The sequence below is a fragment of the Parambassis ranga genome, chromosome 1, assembly GCF_900634625.1.
Source record: "Parambassis ranga chromosome 1, fParRan2.1, whole genome shotgun sequence".
NCBI lineage: Eukaryota > Metazoa > Chordata > Actinopteri > Ambassidae > Parambassis > Parambassis ranga.
In genome coordinates this window covers 18,336,146-18,353,846 of record NC_041022.1, presented here as the reverse complement: position 1 = coordinate 18,353,846, position 17,701 = coordinate 18,336,146, and the positions used below count along the sequence as shown (strand labels likewise).

Sequence of the window (17,701 nt, the reverse complement as noted above, 5' to 3'; positions counted from 1 at the left end):
AGAGGAGAAGTGATGTTGTTTAACTTTACTTCATGATTTAGTGACGCCCCCTGTTGTCTAAATGGCGTAATGCGTAAAGCAGCTTGTAAGTACAATACAACAGAAATTCAAACACAATATTCTTTTTTTATGGGCACTTTAATTCCATTTGGCAGAACAAATACAAACGAGACGATGGAAAACACAATTTAATTTAAGGATTGTGTATAAAATGGATGACCAAATTCAGGACAACAAATAAAGACGGCTGTGTGCTTGAACAACACTGTCTGAGCAAGGCTTCCTCACAGGAGGAGCACTGTGCATTTATACATACACCTCGACTGCTTTGCTAAAACACAACTTTAGTTCGTAGTTCTACAGTTTTTACAGACTTAAGAGCACATGGAGAACAGTGAAAGTGATCTGCAACTCTACAACTACTTTTAAAGTCAACTTTCTGGCTTCTTTGTTTATTTGAAAGTAATCACTGCAGAGCATAAGTTGAAATGTCAAGAGGCATCAGACACACCCAAACATCCAGGTGCATATACCACACACACACACACGGTCTTGCACACATGGTCACACACACTATGTAAATTTGTAAAACCAATGAAGTTATCCGCATACAGTGTTATTCGTTTAAAGTGATGACACAGGTAATATTGAATAGTTGTTTCACACATATATTGCAGTTGAAACAGTGCCTTTATTTAATGTTTGTTGTTGTGATGTTTGCTATGTTGTGCACAGCAGCTTTTTCAGGTGTGTGTTAGTACAGCATGCACAGAGATGCACAATCATGCTCCAAAATACCTTGCTACCTACAGTAGGTGGAATACTTTTATTTTATAGTGAACAGGCATTATGTGAAAGCTCTTAAGAGCTTTGAACAGGTAGCTGCAGTTGTTACTATTTTCTGTTATTTCTAAGGTTCCTACTTCAACACAGTGTCCAGATATTATTCTTAGGAACAAGTGCAGCATCATTTTCCAGTTCTTCATTTTCTGCCATTTAACCAAATAATCTTCCATATACAATTTTAAAGCTTCATTTTTCAGCACAGTTGATGAACTGTGAACAAGGTCATGGTGACTCTTCAAAGCACCAATCAGCAGCAGCCTCTCATTCATTCACATCACCAAGAGTTCTCTGTGTCTCTTAGTATCAACATGAGGATAGCAGTCTAACAGATGGCACACGATTCAAGGATGAATGGGTAAGTGCAAAATTCTTCCCTCACTCCATGTTAATGTGTGTGTGTGTGTGCACTGTACAGGGATAAGAGTTACTACTGCAGGTAGCGGTAGACTTTAAAGCAGTGGTTGCCAGAATCGGCGACCACGACGTGTCCGTCAGAGGTTAGCGCCAGTCCCTGAGGGCCGTAGAGTGGATCAGCTGATGTGTTGACATAAGAGAGGAATGAACCGCTGCCATCAAACACCTGAAAAGGGCACAAAAATCGAGAGATCGTTTAATATCATATGTTAGCAGATCAATGTTGTTTTGATTAGGTTATTGTGGCACAAGCATTAGGAAGCTCTGTGATCAACGTTTTGTACTGCGCACTGACCTGTATCCTGCTGTTGCCCCAGTCTGCTACTATGATGTTCCCATTAACATCCACCGCTACTCCTGTTGGAGCGTTAAACTGGCCGTTGCCTTCACCGTTAGAGCCAAACTTCAGCAAGAATTCTCCTTCCGTGTTAAACACCTGCATTTTTCGAGGAGGTAAGAAAATAAACATCTTACATTTAAATGACTTAAAAAAAGTAAGGTAATTTTTGTATGTAACTACAGTTAGTAAAATACATTGATACACTGATGAATTTGTTTATAAAAAGTAGAGAGCCCTCCCATTTTTTCTTTCAAAAACTAAAATACATTTTTTTTTGAAAACTGGATGGAGATGTCCGCTGCAACAGCCTGGTGTTAAACTGAGATTTAAACAGGAGTGAAAACAGCCTTATAGTGTCTAACATCGAGCACTTACCTTGACTGAGTGGTTGTGGAAATCTGTCACGATGATTTCATTGTTGCTGTTGACCGCAGCGAAGTGAGGGCCTATATTAAATAAATCATAAAAGATTACAGATGTGTCGTTATAAAATACTGCTCCTAACTCACAGAAGAGATAAACGCATGACAATGACAGATGTGTGTGAAGACGTGGAACATAATGTACTGATGCAATAAAACAAATCAATGGTACATCATGCTGTTAATACTACATACTATAGTTAATGATGTGTAGTAACAATGCAATGTTATACATGTCTACATTCGAGGATTTACAAGCTCCTGTCTGATGTATAAATGTTTCCCAGGGATCCAGGGGATCACTGGGTCTGGGCATACTGTGCGTCTTCATTCCACATGCAGGTGTGAGCTGGTTGGAGAAAGACTGTAGGGGAACAGTGCACTGTATTACCATTGAGTGTACCTGCAAACTGCCTGTCACCGTTGCCACGGTTACCGAACTTGGTGACCAGCTTGCCATTGACCTGGAAGATGAAGACGCAGCAGGCCTTGTTGTCGACCACGATGATGTGGCCGTTTTTGTCCACTGACACACCTTTAGGGCCCATCAGCTTCCCAGAGCCAATCTTGTTCTGAAGAGGTAAAACATTTTATATTTCTGTTACTCGTGGACAGATGTTTCTTTATATTTTACAGTATTCATATATCATTAGCAGCAGACAGAGTTATATACTCTGAAACTACACACACAAAAAGCTCTGTGTCCAGCACGGACTTACAGGCAGCACTAAATAGTACCTCAAAGTATCCAACTAAAGTAAGAAAACAGGTCAACGTCCATGAAATTAACTAAAGCATCAGATAAAAGGATAAAAATGGACCTCAAAACCAGCATGAGCTCTGTATTTATGTCATTAATCTACATGGTAATACACTAGCAACTAAAAGCTTGACTTACTTTGAACTTTCCCTCACTTGAAAAGATGCTGACCCATTTGTTGTCATAGTCTGCGATGATGATGTCACCATTGGGATGGACGGCCACGCCTGTCGGCCGCTGCAGCTGACCTGGAGTCCGGCCCCGGATGCCGAAGCGACTTTTGAACTGGCCATCATTAGAAAAAACCTAAAATATAATTTAATATAATCATTTTATAGGCATACTGTATAACGTACTGTATAACACAACAAATATGGAGGAAGTGCTGTTCAGCTCTGCAGAGTACAGACCCCTGAATGGTCTTTTAATACATAGGTTCTTTTGCAGGCTTCACTGCAGGGAGTCATTTTTACCTGGACACATTGGTTGTTGCTGTCCGCTATCAGCACCTTCCCCTGAGAGGAGGCAGCCACGCCCTGCAGGTTAGTGAACTCCCCTTTGTTCCTGCCTTTTGTGCCTGTAATAAAACAATCTTAATGTTCGATGGATAGACGTGTTTTTAAACATACAAACTGCGTCATTATGGAACTATAGCACAGACAGTGATCATTATTTGTCATATGTTTAGTCAACAAAATGAATCATGTTCAAAGTGTCATGTTTAAACTGGTGTTTGACAGTATATGTTGCACATTGCAAGCTGGATATGTCTCTGTGAATATTATCTAAACATAAAATACATGTGTAACATGCAACCCCAACTAAATGTAGGTTCCCTTATGAGAAATTGCTCTCATTTACACTCACACATGGTATGACTGGACTCATTTTAGCAGAGCTCCTGGAGTTTGATGTTCAGCCCACCTGCTGCATGCCGTTCTTACCGATTCTGAAGATGAGGTCATCCTCGATGGGGTTCTCTTTCCTCCTCCCTGTGCTGTACATGCTGGCTGGCCTCTTTATGGCCTTCTGCTTGATGTGTCCACTGCCAGGAGACTTTAGCCTCTTCTTTATGCTGTCTGAAGTTTGTGACACATCTATGGATTTGGTGGCCTTTATCTTAAAGGGGCTCCCTTTGATATGTTGGTCATACAAACGCAGCGATAAATTAAAAGTGCCCTCTTTAGGAGCTGTGAACAGGTACTCGTAAGTGCCGTTCTTGTTGTCCAGAATCTCTCCGTCACCTTTGCTGCGGTCAGGTGAGGAGAGTTCAGCAGTGATGACCGCGTTGCCCATCTTGCACAGCTCTCCGTCTTTGTCCTTAGTGGTTATGGTGATGGAGGTGGGCACACCCACCACGCAGTGCCTTAACCCTTCACCTGTGGCCACAGTCTCAGAGGCCACAGCGTTTGTGGTTACAATAGTGCCCAAGTTGTGGATGGACTTTTTAAGTCCTTCTGTCTCCACAAGGAAGTCCAGTTGGTCGTTTTCTCCGGGCTGCAGGGGAAGCTCCTGGCTGGCCAGCTCAATGAGACGCTCGCCCATCTGCTTCTTCACCAGCAGCACCTCAGCCTCGGTGCCATGGCTCAGGGCTTGCTGCGTGAAGTTACAGCTGCTGTTGATGCCTTCCTGGCCCTGCAGAAGGGTGTCCAGCTGGGATTGGAGCACCTACACATGGATACACCAGCAGGGGGCAGCAGAGAGGCACAGTGGTTAGATTCCACTGATAGAAACTTTTTAAAAAATGTAATCTTATCTAATTTTCCTCTATTGTTATTTAATTAAATGCATTTACTGGAAATTTAACCACAGAAATAAATCACTGAGTCTGATTCCCCAAGCTGGAAACTACTGGAAATCCCCATTAAACCTTAGGAAGCTCCACCATTTTGTTGGAGGGAAAATGAAAGTGTTAGTATACAAATAAAGCATGACCTCTTAGGAATAAAGAAAACTGCTCCTTAAGAACATGTTTGCAAAACATTTATAGTTAGGTCCTCACACACAGATGCAGAGTGCTCAGTCTGTGCTGACTTGCCCTATAAACTGTATGCCTCACTAATTAATTAATTTGGTGTGTTATAATAGATAATTTATCACCCACATTTTTTTACATCATGCAGTGTGTTGACTAGCAGTGTTTGAAACTCAAATCATTTCCTGTTTTTCCAGTTTGTCTTTGCACGTATGTTTACACTTGTCCTTATCACTTAATCACCTGGAACCTTGGTTTTTGTTTTTCCTTTGGTTTTGTTTCACTCCACGTTTTACATTGCAAAGTTACCTACCTACCTAGCATGTAAATGTGACACAAACAAACATCACTGTATCATGCATACATTTGCATTTGCATTTGGTTACCAGTCATATATATGCATATATGAGGTTAAATGTAAATGAATATAAATGTCATGTATATTTGTTGATCCATAAAGTGTTAGTGTGTGACTTGATTGTTTCCTGGCAAGAATCAATTAAACATCATGAATTAATTAATGAATGTGATCATCATGAGACAGTCATTATCTGTGCATTCATCCATGTATGCCCTTTTTAAACCACTTTATCTGTACAGCATTACAAAGGCTGTCTACTAACTAATTCACATTTTTAACAATGAACCCACATTTGCAGCCTCTCAATGTGCCAATCAATAGCTAAGAATTACAAAAGAAGAGATATTCCTCACAGCTGAAGCTGGTCTCTATAACTGAGACAACAGTAAACGTTTATTAAAGCATCAGGACAGACTCACCCTCATCTGATCATCACACTCCTCTTCTTCTGCCAAAACAGAGGCCATTAAGCTACTTATCTCCAGCTGCTATCCACAGATTCACACAGTGAATCTCTGAGAATAACATAACCTTCACACACTCTGTATGAACAGCTTCAGAGAGGGTGAAGTGTGTGCAGCATGAAAAGCAGATCTGTACTGTATGCTCTCGCTGCACATGACACACCCAGATCAACTCAAGAGTACAATGGCTCCATCTAGCTACTGCTGCAACAACACAGCTCAAAGTCACATCTCTGACTTCCCCCAGGGCTGCAGTGTTTTGACTGCACACAGCAGCCACTGACTTGTAAATCATTAGCAGCACATGTGATGAAACTCCCAGAGGGAGCAGTGGCAGGCTCTTAACTTAACCGGGTGATTGGTTGTCTGGTTGGGGTGGTGCACCAGCTCCCCCTCTTCCTGTCAGTTAAGCGCCTATGAAACCAGCTGAGCCCCTGACACTCAGATTAGCAGCAGCCTGATGAGTAGATTAAATTCGAATACAGATCATAATGTGGTCAGTGTAGTCATTTGAATCACACCACATTTGTTTCTCTATATTTTATTACATTTTTAAAATCCAATTATCATCACCTCTTTAACAGCTGCTGATTAAAAAACTCTTTCAGCCGTTCTCCTCATTGTAGCTAACCAGAGAGGACAAAGTCTTGCACTACAGTCTTCATTCAGACCTCACCTTCTGCTTCAGGCCGTAGTTCACTTCCAGCTCCATGAGTAAAACACTCTTACGGACATTGAGGGTCTTCTGCAGCTCGTCAAAGGTGGTGTGTATGCCATCCTCAATGGAGCTCTTCTGATTAGTCAGCTGCTGCAGGATCTCCGACAGCGTCTGCAGGGCTGAGTCGATCTCTGGTAACCTGAAAGCAAAGAGAGGAGTGTAAGAATTTTCCATATTATGAGTCAGGAGTCACATGACAGAGTGGAGACAGAAAGGAGGACTGTGTTTGGATCATTTATGTGTCTTGGAGTGACTGTGGTGCTGTGCTTCCTGTTGTACCTCTTCTTAACAGCATCTAGCTGGTCCTGTAATGAGGCTTTGTGTTGCTCCACTACGTCTTTAAGAGGCACAGTAGGATGTTCTCCGTGTTCGCCACTAGTGCACTCCTGACACATGGCTGTCTCACACGGAGGACAATAAAACTCCATGACCTATGACACAGAGAAAACAGAGATAAGACTTAGAGCAGGACCTTGAATCTTTGAACACAATTATTTAGCTAGTTAGCGCCGTGGATGGCAGTGATGTCAGCTCAATTAGAACGTCACAGAAAGAAACATGATGAACTCAAATGACTTGGTGATGTCATAACTTCAAACTGCATTGCAGCCTCTAACTTTGTGGATAAGCGTGTGGGTCTTACACTGCCTCCATGGTTGGGGCAGGAGAGCAGTTGGCCTGTAGCCACAGTGGTGATGTTGTTGAGAGCGGCGGCCTCCTGGCTGCAGCTGTCGGGCGCCCGCTGCAGCACGTCCATCAGGTTGGTGATGAAGAAGTTGTTCTGTAATGCCGCCACACCTTTCTCCGGCAGGATGGAGGTCTGGCGGCACACGGGGCACGACAGTGTGAGGCTGTGAGCAGGGATGTAATTCTGCAAGCACCTACAAGAGGAGAGAATACACTGTAAGAGGTCACAGTAAAAAGATTCATTTGGTTTTATTTTCTTCAAAACATCATCCAAACCTATCATATCAATGTATGAAGAGTTTTTGACCTTTAATTCATGCCTTTGAGGCCATCTAGTGGTTGAAATGTGTACTTCCTTCAAATGATATACAATAGGTTGACATATTTATTACTTAGTTATTTACTTCCTTTTCCCCCCTGTATACACACTGAACATCTTGTTGGATGTGGTCAGATGAGTGCACGCGTAAAGGCCAGACTCTGATCATTAAACATTCATTTAGTTTCTCTTCTCTGTCACTGTGATGAGTATCTTTTTTTTTATCTTGCTGATGGAAGATTAAAAAAAAGATACTCATCACACACTGCAATAGATGTGGATGGAATGAATGCTTCATACAGACAGAGCATAACAACATAATTATAATGACTTTCCAGAAGCAGCCAGAGCAAAGGGACAGCCAGGCACCATCCACAGTTTCTCTGTTGTGTCAGAAACAAAGACTGCTTAACAGAGAGGAAGGTCAAAAGCAGCGACGTGAACCCATCATGCAACAATGCTCTCTTTTTATGAGAGAAAAATCTAAAGGATTATTCCTGCTTCTTCTTCATAGTACCATGTAACATCATTTGTTGACACATAGAAAGCTTGAATAAGAATGTAAATCCACTCACCTCTCACAGAAGGTGTGCAGGCAGGGCAGAACTTTGGGGTTTTCGTAGCGGTCCAGACATATGCTGCAGATCAAGAACTGTTTGTCAATTTGGCGGACAACAGGACTGGGAATAGTGGAGCCTTCACTGGCCATCCTAAAACATAGGAGTCCCTCTTCCTCTTACCCTGCACCCTGCAGAGCGACACAGAAGGAGCAAGGACATGACAAAAAGGCAGCGCACACGATCAAACACACAGCGACCATGTCATGCTGCTGGGTGGAAATCTGTAGGCTGTTCAGATCAGAGGTTGAAGGTTAAGACAAAGTAGCTTCTTCCTTCCAGGCACCACCACCACCACTTAGAGAGAGGAAATGCCAAATTCCTAAACAGATACACCAATCAGCAGAGATGCTTTTAACTCAAAGCAAAAAACGTCATCATCTATCTGATATAAACTCAAGAAAAAGCAGGAGAGGGGACGTGGAGGTCAAAGAGTGAGTGGGAAGTTTGTACCACGTGATGAAAAAGATTTCTTCGCAGAGCATTAAGATATCTAAGTGGAGTAGCCCTTTGACCATCTAGATATAATTATCGAGTTGTGGGAATTAAATGTGACTTGTTTTCTGTAGAATCAGTGAATTTACAAAGATCCATACTTGGATTATTATCCAGATGTAGGGACTAGCATTGTTTTTGAATTTGCAGTTCATTTACTTTCTCGTATATTGTTTAAATTGCACAGCTTATCCTATTACGATCCACTAGATTGGTATCAGTACAAACGAGTGGACCAGTCTGATGCAACTGATCCACAGTTTTCAGGTAAATTCGGCACTACAGCATTCTGTGGCCTCACCTTGCCACACATATAGATCAGAAATCTGTGAATAAGACAGCACTGGTATCTGATCAGCACTCAACCTGCTGAGGTCTGGTGTCAGCATTAGTATTAGTACAGAGATAAAACTAATGAAAGTAAGGAAATCAGCTCCTGTCTTATTATTAACGTTATCTTTTGGTACAGGTGTATTGTGTGACACCATGATGGGTCTTGACCCCATGTTGGTAAGCACTGCAGTAGAAGAGCAGGGATTACAAGCTGGAGCTCTGCTGGGTGTTTGTCATAAAAGGCACTTTAAGCGATAAATATTTGATTATAAAGTGAAAGCAGGACACTCTGTGTTCAGCACACAGTCGACAGAAACGCTGAAGCTACTAAAATAAAACACTGTGAGAGGACATGACTGAATATTCTCACTGATTCTCCATCTTTCTCTTAAGTTTGATCTGCAGCATCCTTTCCTGTCGGGACTGTCTGTGTGTGATATTCCTGTAACATTATCTGGCAGCTAACTTAGACACAGAAAGTGTGTCAGTGCTTTTATTGTCTCCTCACATTCAAGACAGGCACAGAAACAGGCCACCTCTGCTGCTGAGAGCAAACCCTGCAGGACTGTACTTCTTTCTGCAGTGCACGCTCCTTCTCCTCTTCATCCTTCTATTTTCATTTAATCTGCCTCTCTTATGGACATCTCCTCCTCTCATTTCCTCCCTCTAACAGCAGATACGAGAGCCAGTAACAGCAACGTGGTCTTTTTATGAGGCTAAAAATGAAGAATGTGCAATCATTTACTGTTATAACATAGCTGTTATGCTGCCATTGAGTTATTATCAAACTTTCCAACATGTTAGATTCATGATTTGTAATGTTTCACCTGAGCTACTTGGCAGTTTCAGACACTTGGTGTTGCAATAAAAGCATAAACAGCATGTTACAGTAGCAGCTAAATGATGATCACCTCAGCCCAACAGCTAATATACATTCATGTAAATCAATAAATAAGGTGAAGCTTTTGTATCTGAATGACAACATGCCTGCACAGACAAAAGCTTAGACTGGAGGCTGAACTAACCGGATTAAGCAGACGAACTGAGCATCAAATATGGCACTGATTATAAATCCAAAAAATCCTAAATCCTGCAGACAGCCACAGCAGGACAACAGAAGCAGCACTGTGCTGACAGTGCACAAGGTCGCTGCAGCCACACAGCGCTCCACTCTTACATAATCAGATCCGCACCAGCTAAGCGGAATAATTCCTGCTGGATTGAGCTGTCATCGTATACGCAGAGGGCGGTACACATGACAAAGGAGAATATTATCAGAGTAATCTATACTGAATGTAATGAACTGAAGCTCCTCGCACGAAGCAGTACAAATGATATTACTAATAACACAACTTACAGTGCTGCATTTATGGTCCCATCAACAGGCGTCATCCACTTCAGTGCACGGACAGCAACACTCTTTCCAAATAAGTGAATCCCCTTCGATCCTTCATGTATCAAATCCCTCTGAACCGCCTTCAAGTCATATCAGTGCTAACATGAAAAGATGCTTTGCTCCAGGTAGCAACATCGAGCCAAACAGGGGATGCCAGGATGAATGTGTTTGTGTGTGTGGGAGCAAGCCAGCCTCTCCGTGTGTTTATGGGTGTGTGCACACACGTGAGCAAAGTTGAGGAGGGGCAATACAGCCAGATTGTATTTCAGTTTTTACATCATCGTTTCCCCTCCCTCCTTCATCACTTCCTCTCCTCCCATCCCATGCATTCCTTACTCAGCCTGTCATTCATCTCCCTCCTTCCTCCGAGTCTCAAGTAAATGCTGCCTCACTGCAGCGCAGTGAGTGTGACTGGGTATTGGCTGACGGCTGGTGATCAAACAAATGAGGGAGGGGGGGGGAATGGGACAGCAGTTAAGCCTTCGCTCTACAACTGAGAGAGGTAAAGTTATCTTTCTGAGGCTGCTGACTCACCGTGCATACACGCACAGAGAAAACCATCAAAGGAAAATTACCGACCAAAAGCAGAATCAGAGCATTGCTTTAAATCTGCCTTTACTTCCAAACACACACACACCTTCTTCACTGTCTTCTGACACAACACACACACAAAACATATTAACATAACATCTGCCTAAAACTGAATTCATCTCAGTCCCTGTATGTCATTGCTGTTAGGACTCTATAAAACTTAGTCTGTCCTAATTGTTTGAGTGATCAAACATGTAGGAGTGTTTCAAAATGTTTGCTCTCAACAGACAGAGTGGAGAGTAACTAATGACAACATACTCCCGGTTATAGCCTAAAAGTACAGTTGGTTACAGAGTACGTCCTCCTCCAGGTCAGTTCAAGGGCGATGTGTTCAACAGCTTAAAGTATTACTTTTCACCATGCTTAGACTTCAGGTGTTTTTAGACTGGAGTTTGTTGCTTATTGTGTACAGCTGAAGAGACTGCAGGCCTATACCAGAGAATAAAACTCCACACTAACACGGGCACTTCTTAAATTCCTGTTTTCTTCTACTCTGTGTCTAGAACACTTGGGCTTATTGGAGCTTTTTCACACATTGCATTATGCCTGGCAGCTCCAAGGCTGTTCCAGTGATCTCATCTCAGCCTCTGCCAAATTCACTGAGCTCAGTCAGTCAGTCAGTCAGAGGAGCGGGACACAGAAAAAAAACCAAAGGCACTCAGCAGGTCAGAGAATTCAAAAACATGGCCAAAAAGCTGATTGTGTTGGAGCAGAAACAACATAAAATCAATCTTGGATTTAGTACGCTAAAGATGATGTTGTATGTTCTTATTGTCAACAAAAAGAACCAACATTTGCATTAGCCTGTTTTTCAGCATTTTCCTGACTTCCTGTTTCTGTCTGTGGCGCTCAGGACTGATCCCTGCCACTCCTACAGAGATGTACATCTTTAAAAGAGGATCACTGACTATCACCATGTTACTTAGACCTGGATTATAGTGCATCTGTTTTCAGCAGTGTATCGATACATATTTAGCATTATGGTCCTCATTTTTGTGGAGTCCTTTTTTGTTTACAGTAACACACACACACACAGAGAAAGAGAGAGAGAGAGAGATAGAGAGAGAGAGAGGGAGAGAGAGAGAAATCAGGAGTAAACATGTCACTTAGCCTGTTCTAGCAGCGGCACTGTTTACACCCACAGCATCACCCCTACAGCATTAAGACACTTCAAAGGCGGCGTAAACAGCATAAGGATACAAATTTTTCCAGCCTGCTTTAGGAAACAACAGGACAAAAAAACAGGCCAACTGCTCCCTCACCCATCCTACAGTCACTGCTGTATGTTCTGGCTCAGGCTGTAATTTTGAACCATTTCCACTCACCGTGCAGAAACATGTCTCATGTCGCTCTTTTGAATGTGTTTTTTTTAGGTTTTGGTTTAGATGGTGGTGTGTGTTACCCTCTGCTGTACACCCCACTGCTTTTTCCAGAGCACTGACCTCAGCTAGTTTAACTGTCAGCAAACTGTGACACTGCACACTGATGACAAAGTCAGAATGGTCACTTGTAAACAAAGGGACTATTTGTTGATTAAGATAACAAGGTGTTTAACAGTGATCATGGAGTCCATCTCACATCCCATGAAGGACTAGTAATGTTTGTATGATGTAAGACTCTTTGGTTTGTTGATGTTTGGTCTCAGCATGAGTCGTATTGATTTTCTAATCTGTCAGATCAGGACACAAAATAACAGCCCCTTTCATTGTATTTACATTATGTTAAAATAGACATTTAAACATATGCACATGACACACAAAATGTATCAAACTGCAAATCATCCCATTCATCACAGCACATGACCATAATGACTGCTGCTGGTAGAATAGCCACCCACTTAGCTGCCAGCTGACAGCAATCATGTCTTCATTGTAACTTCAAAAATCACCATAAAAAGAGGTGGACAACATGCTTTGAATACTACACTGTATAATTAGTATAAATGTTGTTTATGTGTGATGTGACAGTGGCTGTCTGTTTTGTTTTCTGTATTTATTTTAATATACGGCTGATAATGACATCAACGAATACAGGAAGAACATATTTCTGCACAGCAGGTTTAGGAAACATTAAACAAGCGGAATCAGGGCCTTTACATGTGGGTGACATAAACCTGAATTATAAGAACAGTCTCATTCTAATCTAAAGCATCCACTGGGGGCAGGATGATGAGAGATTACAGTCCCAGAGAACACCGTTAGTCTCAACATCCAATTCCATATCCATCCTCCCCCTCTGTCACATGCTTAAACCACCAGCAGCAACTTTAGAAAAACACTAAAGTTACACTGGTCAACAAAATGTAGTGGAGTATAAAACCAATGTTTTAATCTCAATGTTGTGTGCTATTGTGTGTTCCTCCCTCTGGGTGTGTTTGTATTTCTGAGAAAAGAAATGTGCATTGAGTGAAGAAGGAAACCCCACATCAGCGTGTCACTTGGCTTTATCTGCCAACCTCACACTCTGGGGACAAGAGATAAGACATTTTCTATGTGTGTGTGCATGTGTGTATATGACTGTACGCAACAACTGACCTCAAATAAAAGACCTGCAGATGTGCGTATGTAAGGCCTGTGAAGGCTGTCCACGCTGCACATCTGTCAACCAGAATTCAAGTCTGGCTGCAACACTGAGGCTCAAGGTCCAGACATAATGCACTTACTTAGTGACATAGTAACAACATAAAAACACATTGATTCAGTTAATCCTGAGGAAAGAGGCGAAATCTATTCAGAGCTTGTATGGATTATGTTTTATCTGTATGTATCTGATGCAACCTATCATATATTTTAAGGTAAAATTTACATCGTTTTTTTTCTTTTTTTTGTTAATGCACTTGTCTGTTTTCTAATGGAGAGTTAGATCACACGATCAATACCATTCTCATAGCTGTCTATTACATATAAGGACACAGCCAGCAGTGCATTAGCTTAGCTTGGCAGAAGGGCTGGAAACTGTGGGAAACAGCTGCATGTCCAATGGCAGCATAATCCATCTACCAGCACCAAAATTCAGTCAAAATTATAGATATGCTATGAAGTATAAAACAACAATTCACTTGTTTTTTACAGCATACATCATCATCAGCTGAACCCATTTTTTTTGGAAGTACAGTTGCCTGGTAACCATACTCCAGGAAGTTGTTGCCCTCAACCAAGTCAGAGGGTATATTTACATGGTTTAAACAAACAACACATTAACTACCATCTGAATATATCTGGACCAAACTGGACTGAGACTTTCTGATTTTCTGTAAAGCATCACATAAGAACCCGTCATAGACTGTAAATATCAGAGGCAAGTTTACAGCTATAGAAATACACCCGACGTCTTCCTCAACCCACAAACAGTGTTATCATGTTGTACAGTACACACCTGCTACTTGTCAAGACAAGCAGCCAGTAAGAAGCCCAAACAGGAAAAGGAAATGAGAGTGCACTGATCTGTCAAAGCACATTGAAAAACAATATATGTTTCAGCATGTGTGCACCTGACAAGAACAACTTCTGAGACCAGTATTTCTACTATTAACTCACAAGACTTCCAAGGTAATCACCTGGAATTACAGAAGCATCTCTTAATAATCATTTCCTGCTACAGAAGCCAGAGCAAGGAATTCCCCAAAGGGAACATTGTTATAGTTTCTCTCTTTACTTAATCATAAAACTTTCTATCTAAACATCTCACTTACTTCCACTCCATGGCTGCGCTCCTGCCCTGTCCTCTCTCTCCTCTTGGGGGAAGACAAATGCTGCTCTCTGTCATCTAATCCTCCTCATCTCTGATATGCTGTGGTGTGTGCAGTGGACAGAGAGGGGACCGCATGTGAGAGGCCTGAGCTGCAACAATAATCCAAACAGACTGACAGAAAGCCACTGGGTGAGCAGAGGCAGACGGGGGGAAGGCTCTACCAGCAGTGTAGAGGGAAAGCGATGGACCAATCAGAGGGGTAAGAGAGGCCCGAGAAGGTTGGGCTTCCAGTTTGTGCCAGTGTTTAACCCCAGCAGTGAGTGGATTAGAACAGAGGGCATTTAACATAAACAGAAGAAATCAAGCTTGCCATGAAGAGCCACCTTAGTTCATGTGCATACATACTGTCCTTTGTTAACCTCATTTTCCAAACCTTTCCACTAAGACAGGCAATGACATCATGCTTTAAGGAAACTTCCGTTCATCCTTTTTCTTAACCTGCTTTATCCTACAAGGGTCATGGGCAGGCTGGAGGTGTTCTCAGCTGTCAATGGGTGGGAGGTCTCCAGTCTGTCAAAGCACTAATGAACACAATCAAACCTGAGAACATACAGAGTAAATGAAATGAACACAGATCATCTGGTGGTATTGCAAAGTATTCTGAGTGTTTTTAAGCTGGCCAATGTGACAGTAATTGAAACAAGGTGGTGTTCATAGTCATAATAACTATAACAATCCTCTGAATGAAACCCAGACTAATACAGTACATGATGGTTCAAAGAGCAGAACTGCAGATATTTACCAGCCATATAAGCATGTTACTATCTGTCCTGTTTGCCTCCAGGGGACTCGGTACACTGAGGCAAAGCTGGTAAACAAGACTGACATAATGCAACAGAACCAGAAACTACAGCTTAAGAGAGACATGTTTTAAAATCAGCTACAAAACAGATACAAGCAGGCAAAATGTAAAGAAAGAATTTCCTTAGACTAAAATGTACTAGTGGCACATGTAATTCTAACACACAGCTCCTTTTCAGTAGGTAAAACTATATCTTTTATTAGTGTCTCACACAAAATGAACATCCTGTGCTGACACCTGAGGGCAGGCCTCCCCTCAGCGTTCACACATTTCTCATGCTTCAGTTTTGACAGGGAAATATTATCCTTACATAATAACAACATCTCTCATGCTGTCACACACACTCTTCCCAACAGACAGTAACACACGTCCACATATTACAGACGTGCTACAGTGTGCCCCCAGAGAGCCTCCCATTTCTTGAAAGCTTTAATCTTATTGGCAGTTCACAAACATCGTTTGTAGTAATTATCCAAATGCATCTGTTTGCCCCTCTACATCCACTCCTACTTAAGTGGATTACTTAGAAAATGGCTCCATATGGAAACAGGAGTAAGATGACTCAATGTCAATATCAATATCCAGAAATTGAGCCCCAACCATAAACCATGTACAGTTACTAGGTTCACGTTCAACGTCGCGACAACAACAAAAAATCCCTGAAAATGTTCCGTTAGTGTTTCTATGTGTAAATGCTCCTGATGCTGGATGTTCAGGACACACTTACTCCTGTTGTCTGCTCACTAACTACTACTTCCGGATGATTAAAGGGAGTCCTCTGATGAACAGCTGCAAACTGAGACACTAAAACCTGCAATGAAACAGGAACCTCAGACTGTTGCCCTTTTTACTGATGAGCAAAGAAACAAAAACAGACATGAACACACAAAAACACACAAAGCAAGAGAAGAACAACAATCTGAAAAGCAACAACACAAAGCCCACACACACAAAATGGACAGTGTACAGAGTGGCTAATACCTGCGACGAGTTATAACAATCTGGGTTTAGTTAACCTGGTCCTGTGCAGCACTGATATCCCCTGCTGGCTGCAGCATGACAGACACTTCACATAATGCATACATATAGAAATCTTAATCTGTCCATAGCACAATTTAACAACAATTTAAATATTCTTGACCAAAGATTTTCACTACAATTATTCGATAATGAATGGATCATAAATCAATAAACCATAATATCATGCTTTGTTTTATGGAATAACCACACTCCTAACCCAATAGATCCTCCTGCTTCATTTACACACAGCCACCAAATGGTCCACTTAGACACTCAGAGGTCCTCAGCTAAGAGTGACTAAGTGGGCTGATGTCCAACGTTAATCAATTAGTTTTAACCAGACAGGCGAGGCAGTGGAGGAGCACTGGCAGAGTTCTGGGCTCATTGATCCAGAGAGGTCAAAGGGTCACAGTGTAACAGTTCAGAGTAGTACGACTGCAGGGCAACAGCAAAAACATCAATACCACCACCAGTCATCATGCAGTGGAAAAATATGCCGTGTTTGTCAGGATAATTAAATGCTACGACGCAGCTTACTATTACATGAAAAACCTACAACAGATTCAGTGCAGCAGCATCAAGTGGACAGCGTCAGAGGTTTTAGTATTTCAATTAGACTTTTTCAATGTCAATGTGGTGTGACTTTTGGAAATTATACCTTTTCTTTTTTTATATCATATGTAATCTGGCAGGATGAAATTATGGATGAAATGTGTGCGATACATGCGGTAAACAGAAACAGTGGCTACCCAGCTTCCCTCTCTCTTCCTGTCTCTGTGCAGGTGAGGGTGTCCTTTTTATAAGTTCTGACTGTCATCACAAACATTACCCATCACCATGACCACCAGACCACATTAATCAATAAACAACTCATTCAATAGCAATAGTAAGGTTAATAATGACCAATAATTTGATATCAATTCACCGTTGATAATAAATGGTTGTCAGTGCCTCTTTAATTAGTAGCTGACCAATCAAAGCACACTGGATGTTTCAAGGAGGGGCATGTTCTCTCTAATGTTTTAACAGGAAACACATGCAGAATTAGGACTCTGCTGTTATGTATTCCATCCATCCATCTTCTGAATCCACTTCGTCCTGCAGTGCAGGGTCACGGGGGGCTGGGGCCTATCCCAGCTATCTATAGGTGAGAGGCCGGCTACACCGTGGACAGGTCACCAGTCCATCCTATATGTATTCCAACGTTATTATTTATATACACCCACTGATGTCATTATAGCAGTAGTAGAACTGCAAAAAACATACATGTTCGTGTGCACTTTAAAAACTGACACGTGTCTTACTGTAAAAGCTAGTTAGTGTTCCCTTCACTGAGCAGTATGAAGTAACTCCCTGTGACAAGTCAGCCAGCTCCTGTATGTAACAGTGAG

At 41.9% G+C, this 17,701-nt stretch overlaps 1 protein-coding gene across 3 annotated transcripts; it reads right to left on the bottom strand.

Moving 5' to 3' along the window:
- Positions 1–137: 137 nt before the first annotated feature.
- On the bottom strand, positions 138–14,598 carry trim2a (tripartite motif containing 2a). Of its 3 annotated transcripts, none has more exons than XM_028404907.1 (12): positions 14,430–14,598; positions 7,882–8,054; positions 6,944–7,181; positions 6,580–6,731; positions 6,259–6,439; positions 3,727–4,450; positions 3,256–3,359; positions 2,921–3,088; positions 2,414–2,594; positions 1,976–2,046; positions 1,556–1,696; positions 138–1,426 (listed from the first exon to the last, which is right to left on the bottom strand). In XM_028404907.1, the coding sequence occupies exons 2-12, from the start codon at positions 8,013–8,015 to the stop codon at positions 1,274–1,276; spliced, it is 2,247 nt and encodes a 748-aa protein (XP_028260708.1). In that variant the 5' UTR covers positions 8,016–8,054; positions 14,430–14,598; the 3' UTR covers positions 138–1,273. The 3 variants fall into 3 exon arrangements, with proteins under 3 accessions (XP_028260708.1, XP_028260722.1, XP_028260713.1); XM_028404921.1 differs by having other exon boundaries at positions 2,426–2,594; XM_028404912.1 differs by lacking the exon at positions 14,430–14,598 and adding an exon at positions 10,109–10,669.
- Positions 14,599–17,701: the final 3,103 nt, after the last annotated feature.

What these genes read in the sequence shown, in the direction of transcription:
- trim2a (XM_028404907.1), bottom strand. Translation starts at nt 8,015, where the DNA reads ATGGCCAGTGAAGGCTCCACTATTCCCAGTCCTGTTGTCCGCCAAATT. An exon ending in CTGCACACCTTCTGTGAGAG is followed by an intron (nt 7,182 to 7,881) that starts GTGAGTGGATTT and finishes CTCCTCTTGTAG; the next exon opens with GTGCTTGCAGAATTACATCC. An exon ending in CTAGATGCTGTTAAGAAGAG is followed by an intron (nt 6,440 to 6,579) that starts GTACAACAGGAA and finishes CTTTGCTTTCAG; the next exon opens with GTTACCAGAGATCGACTCAG.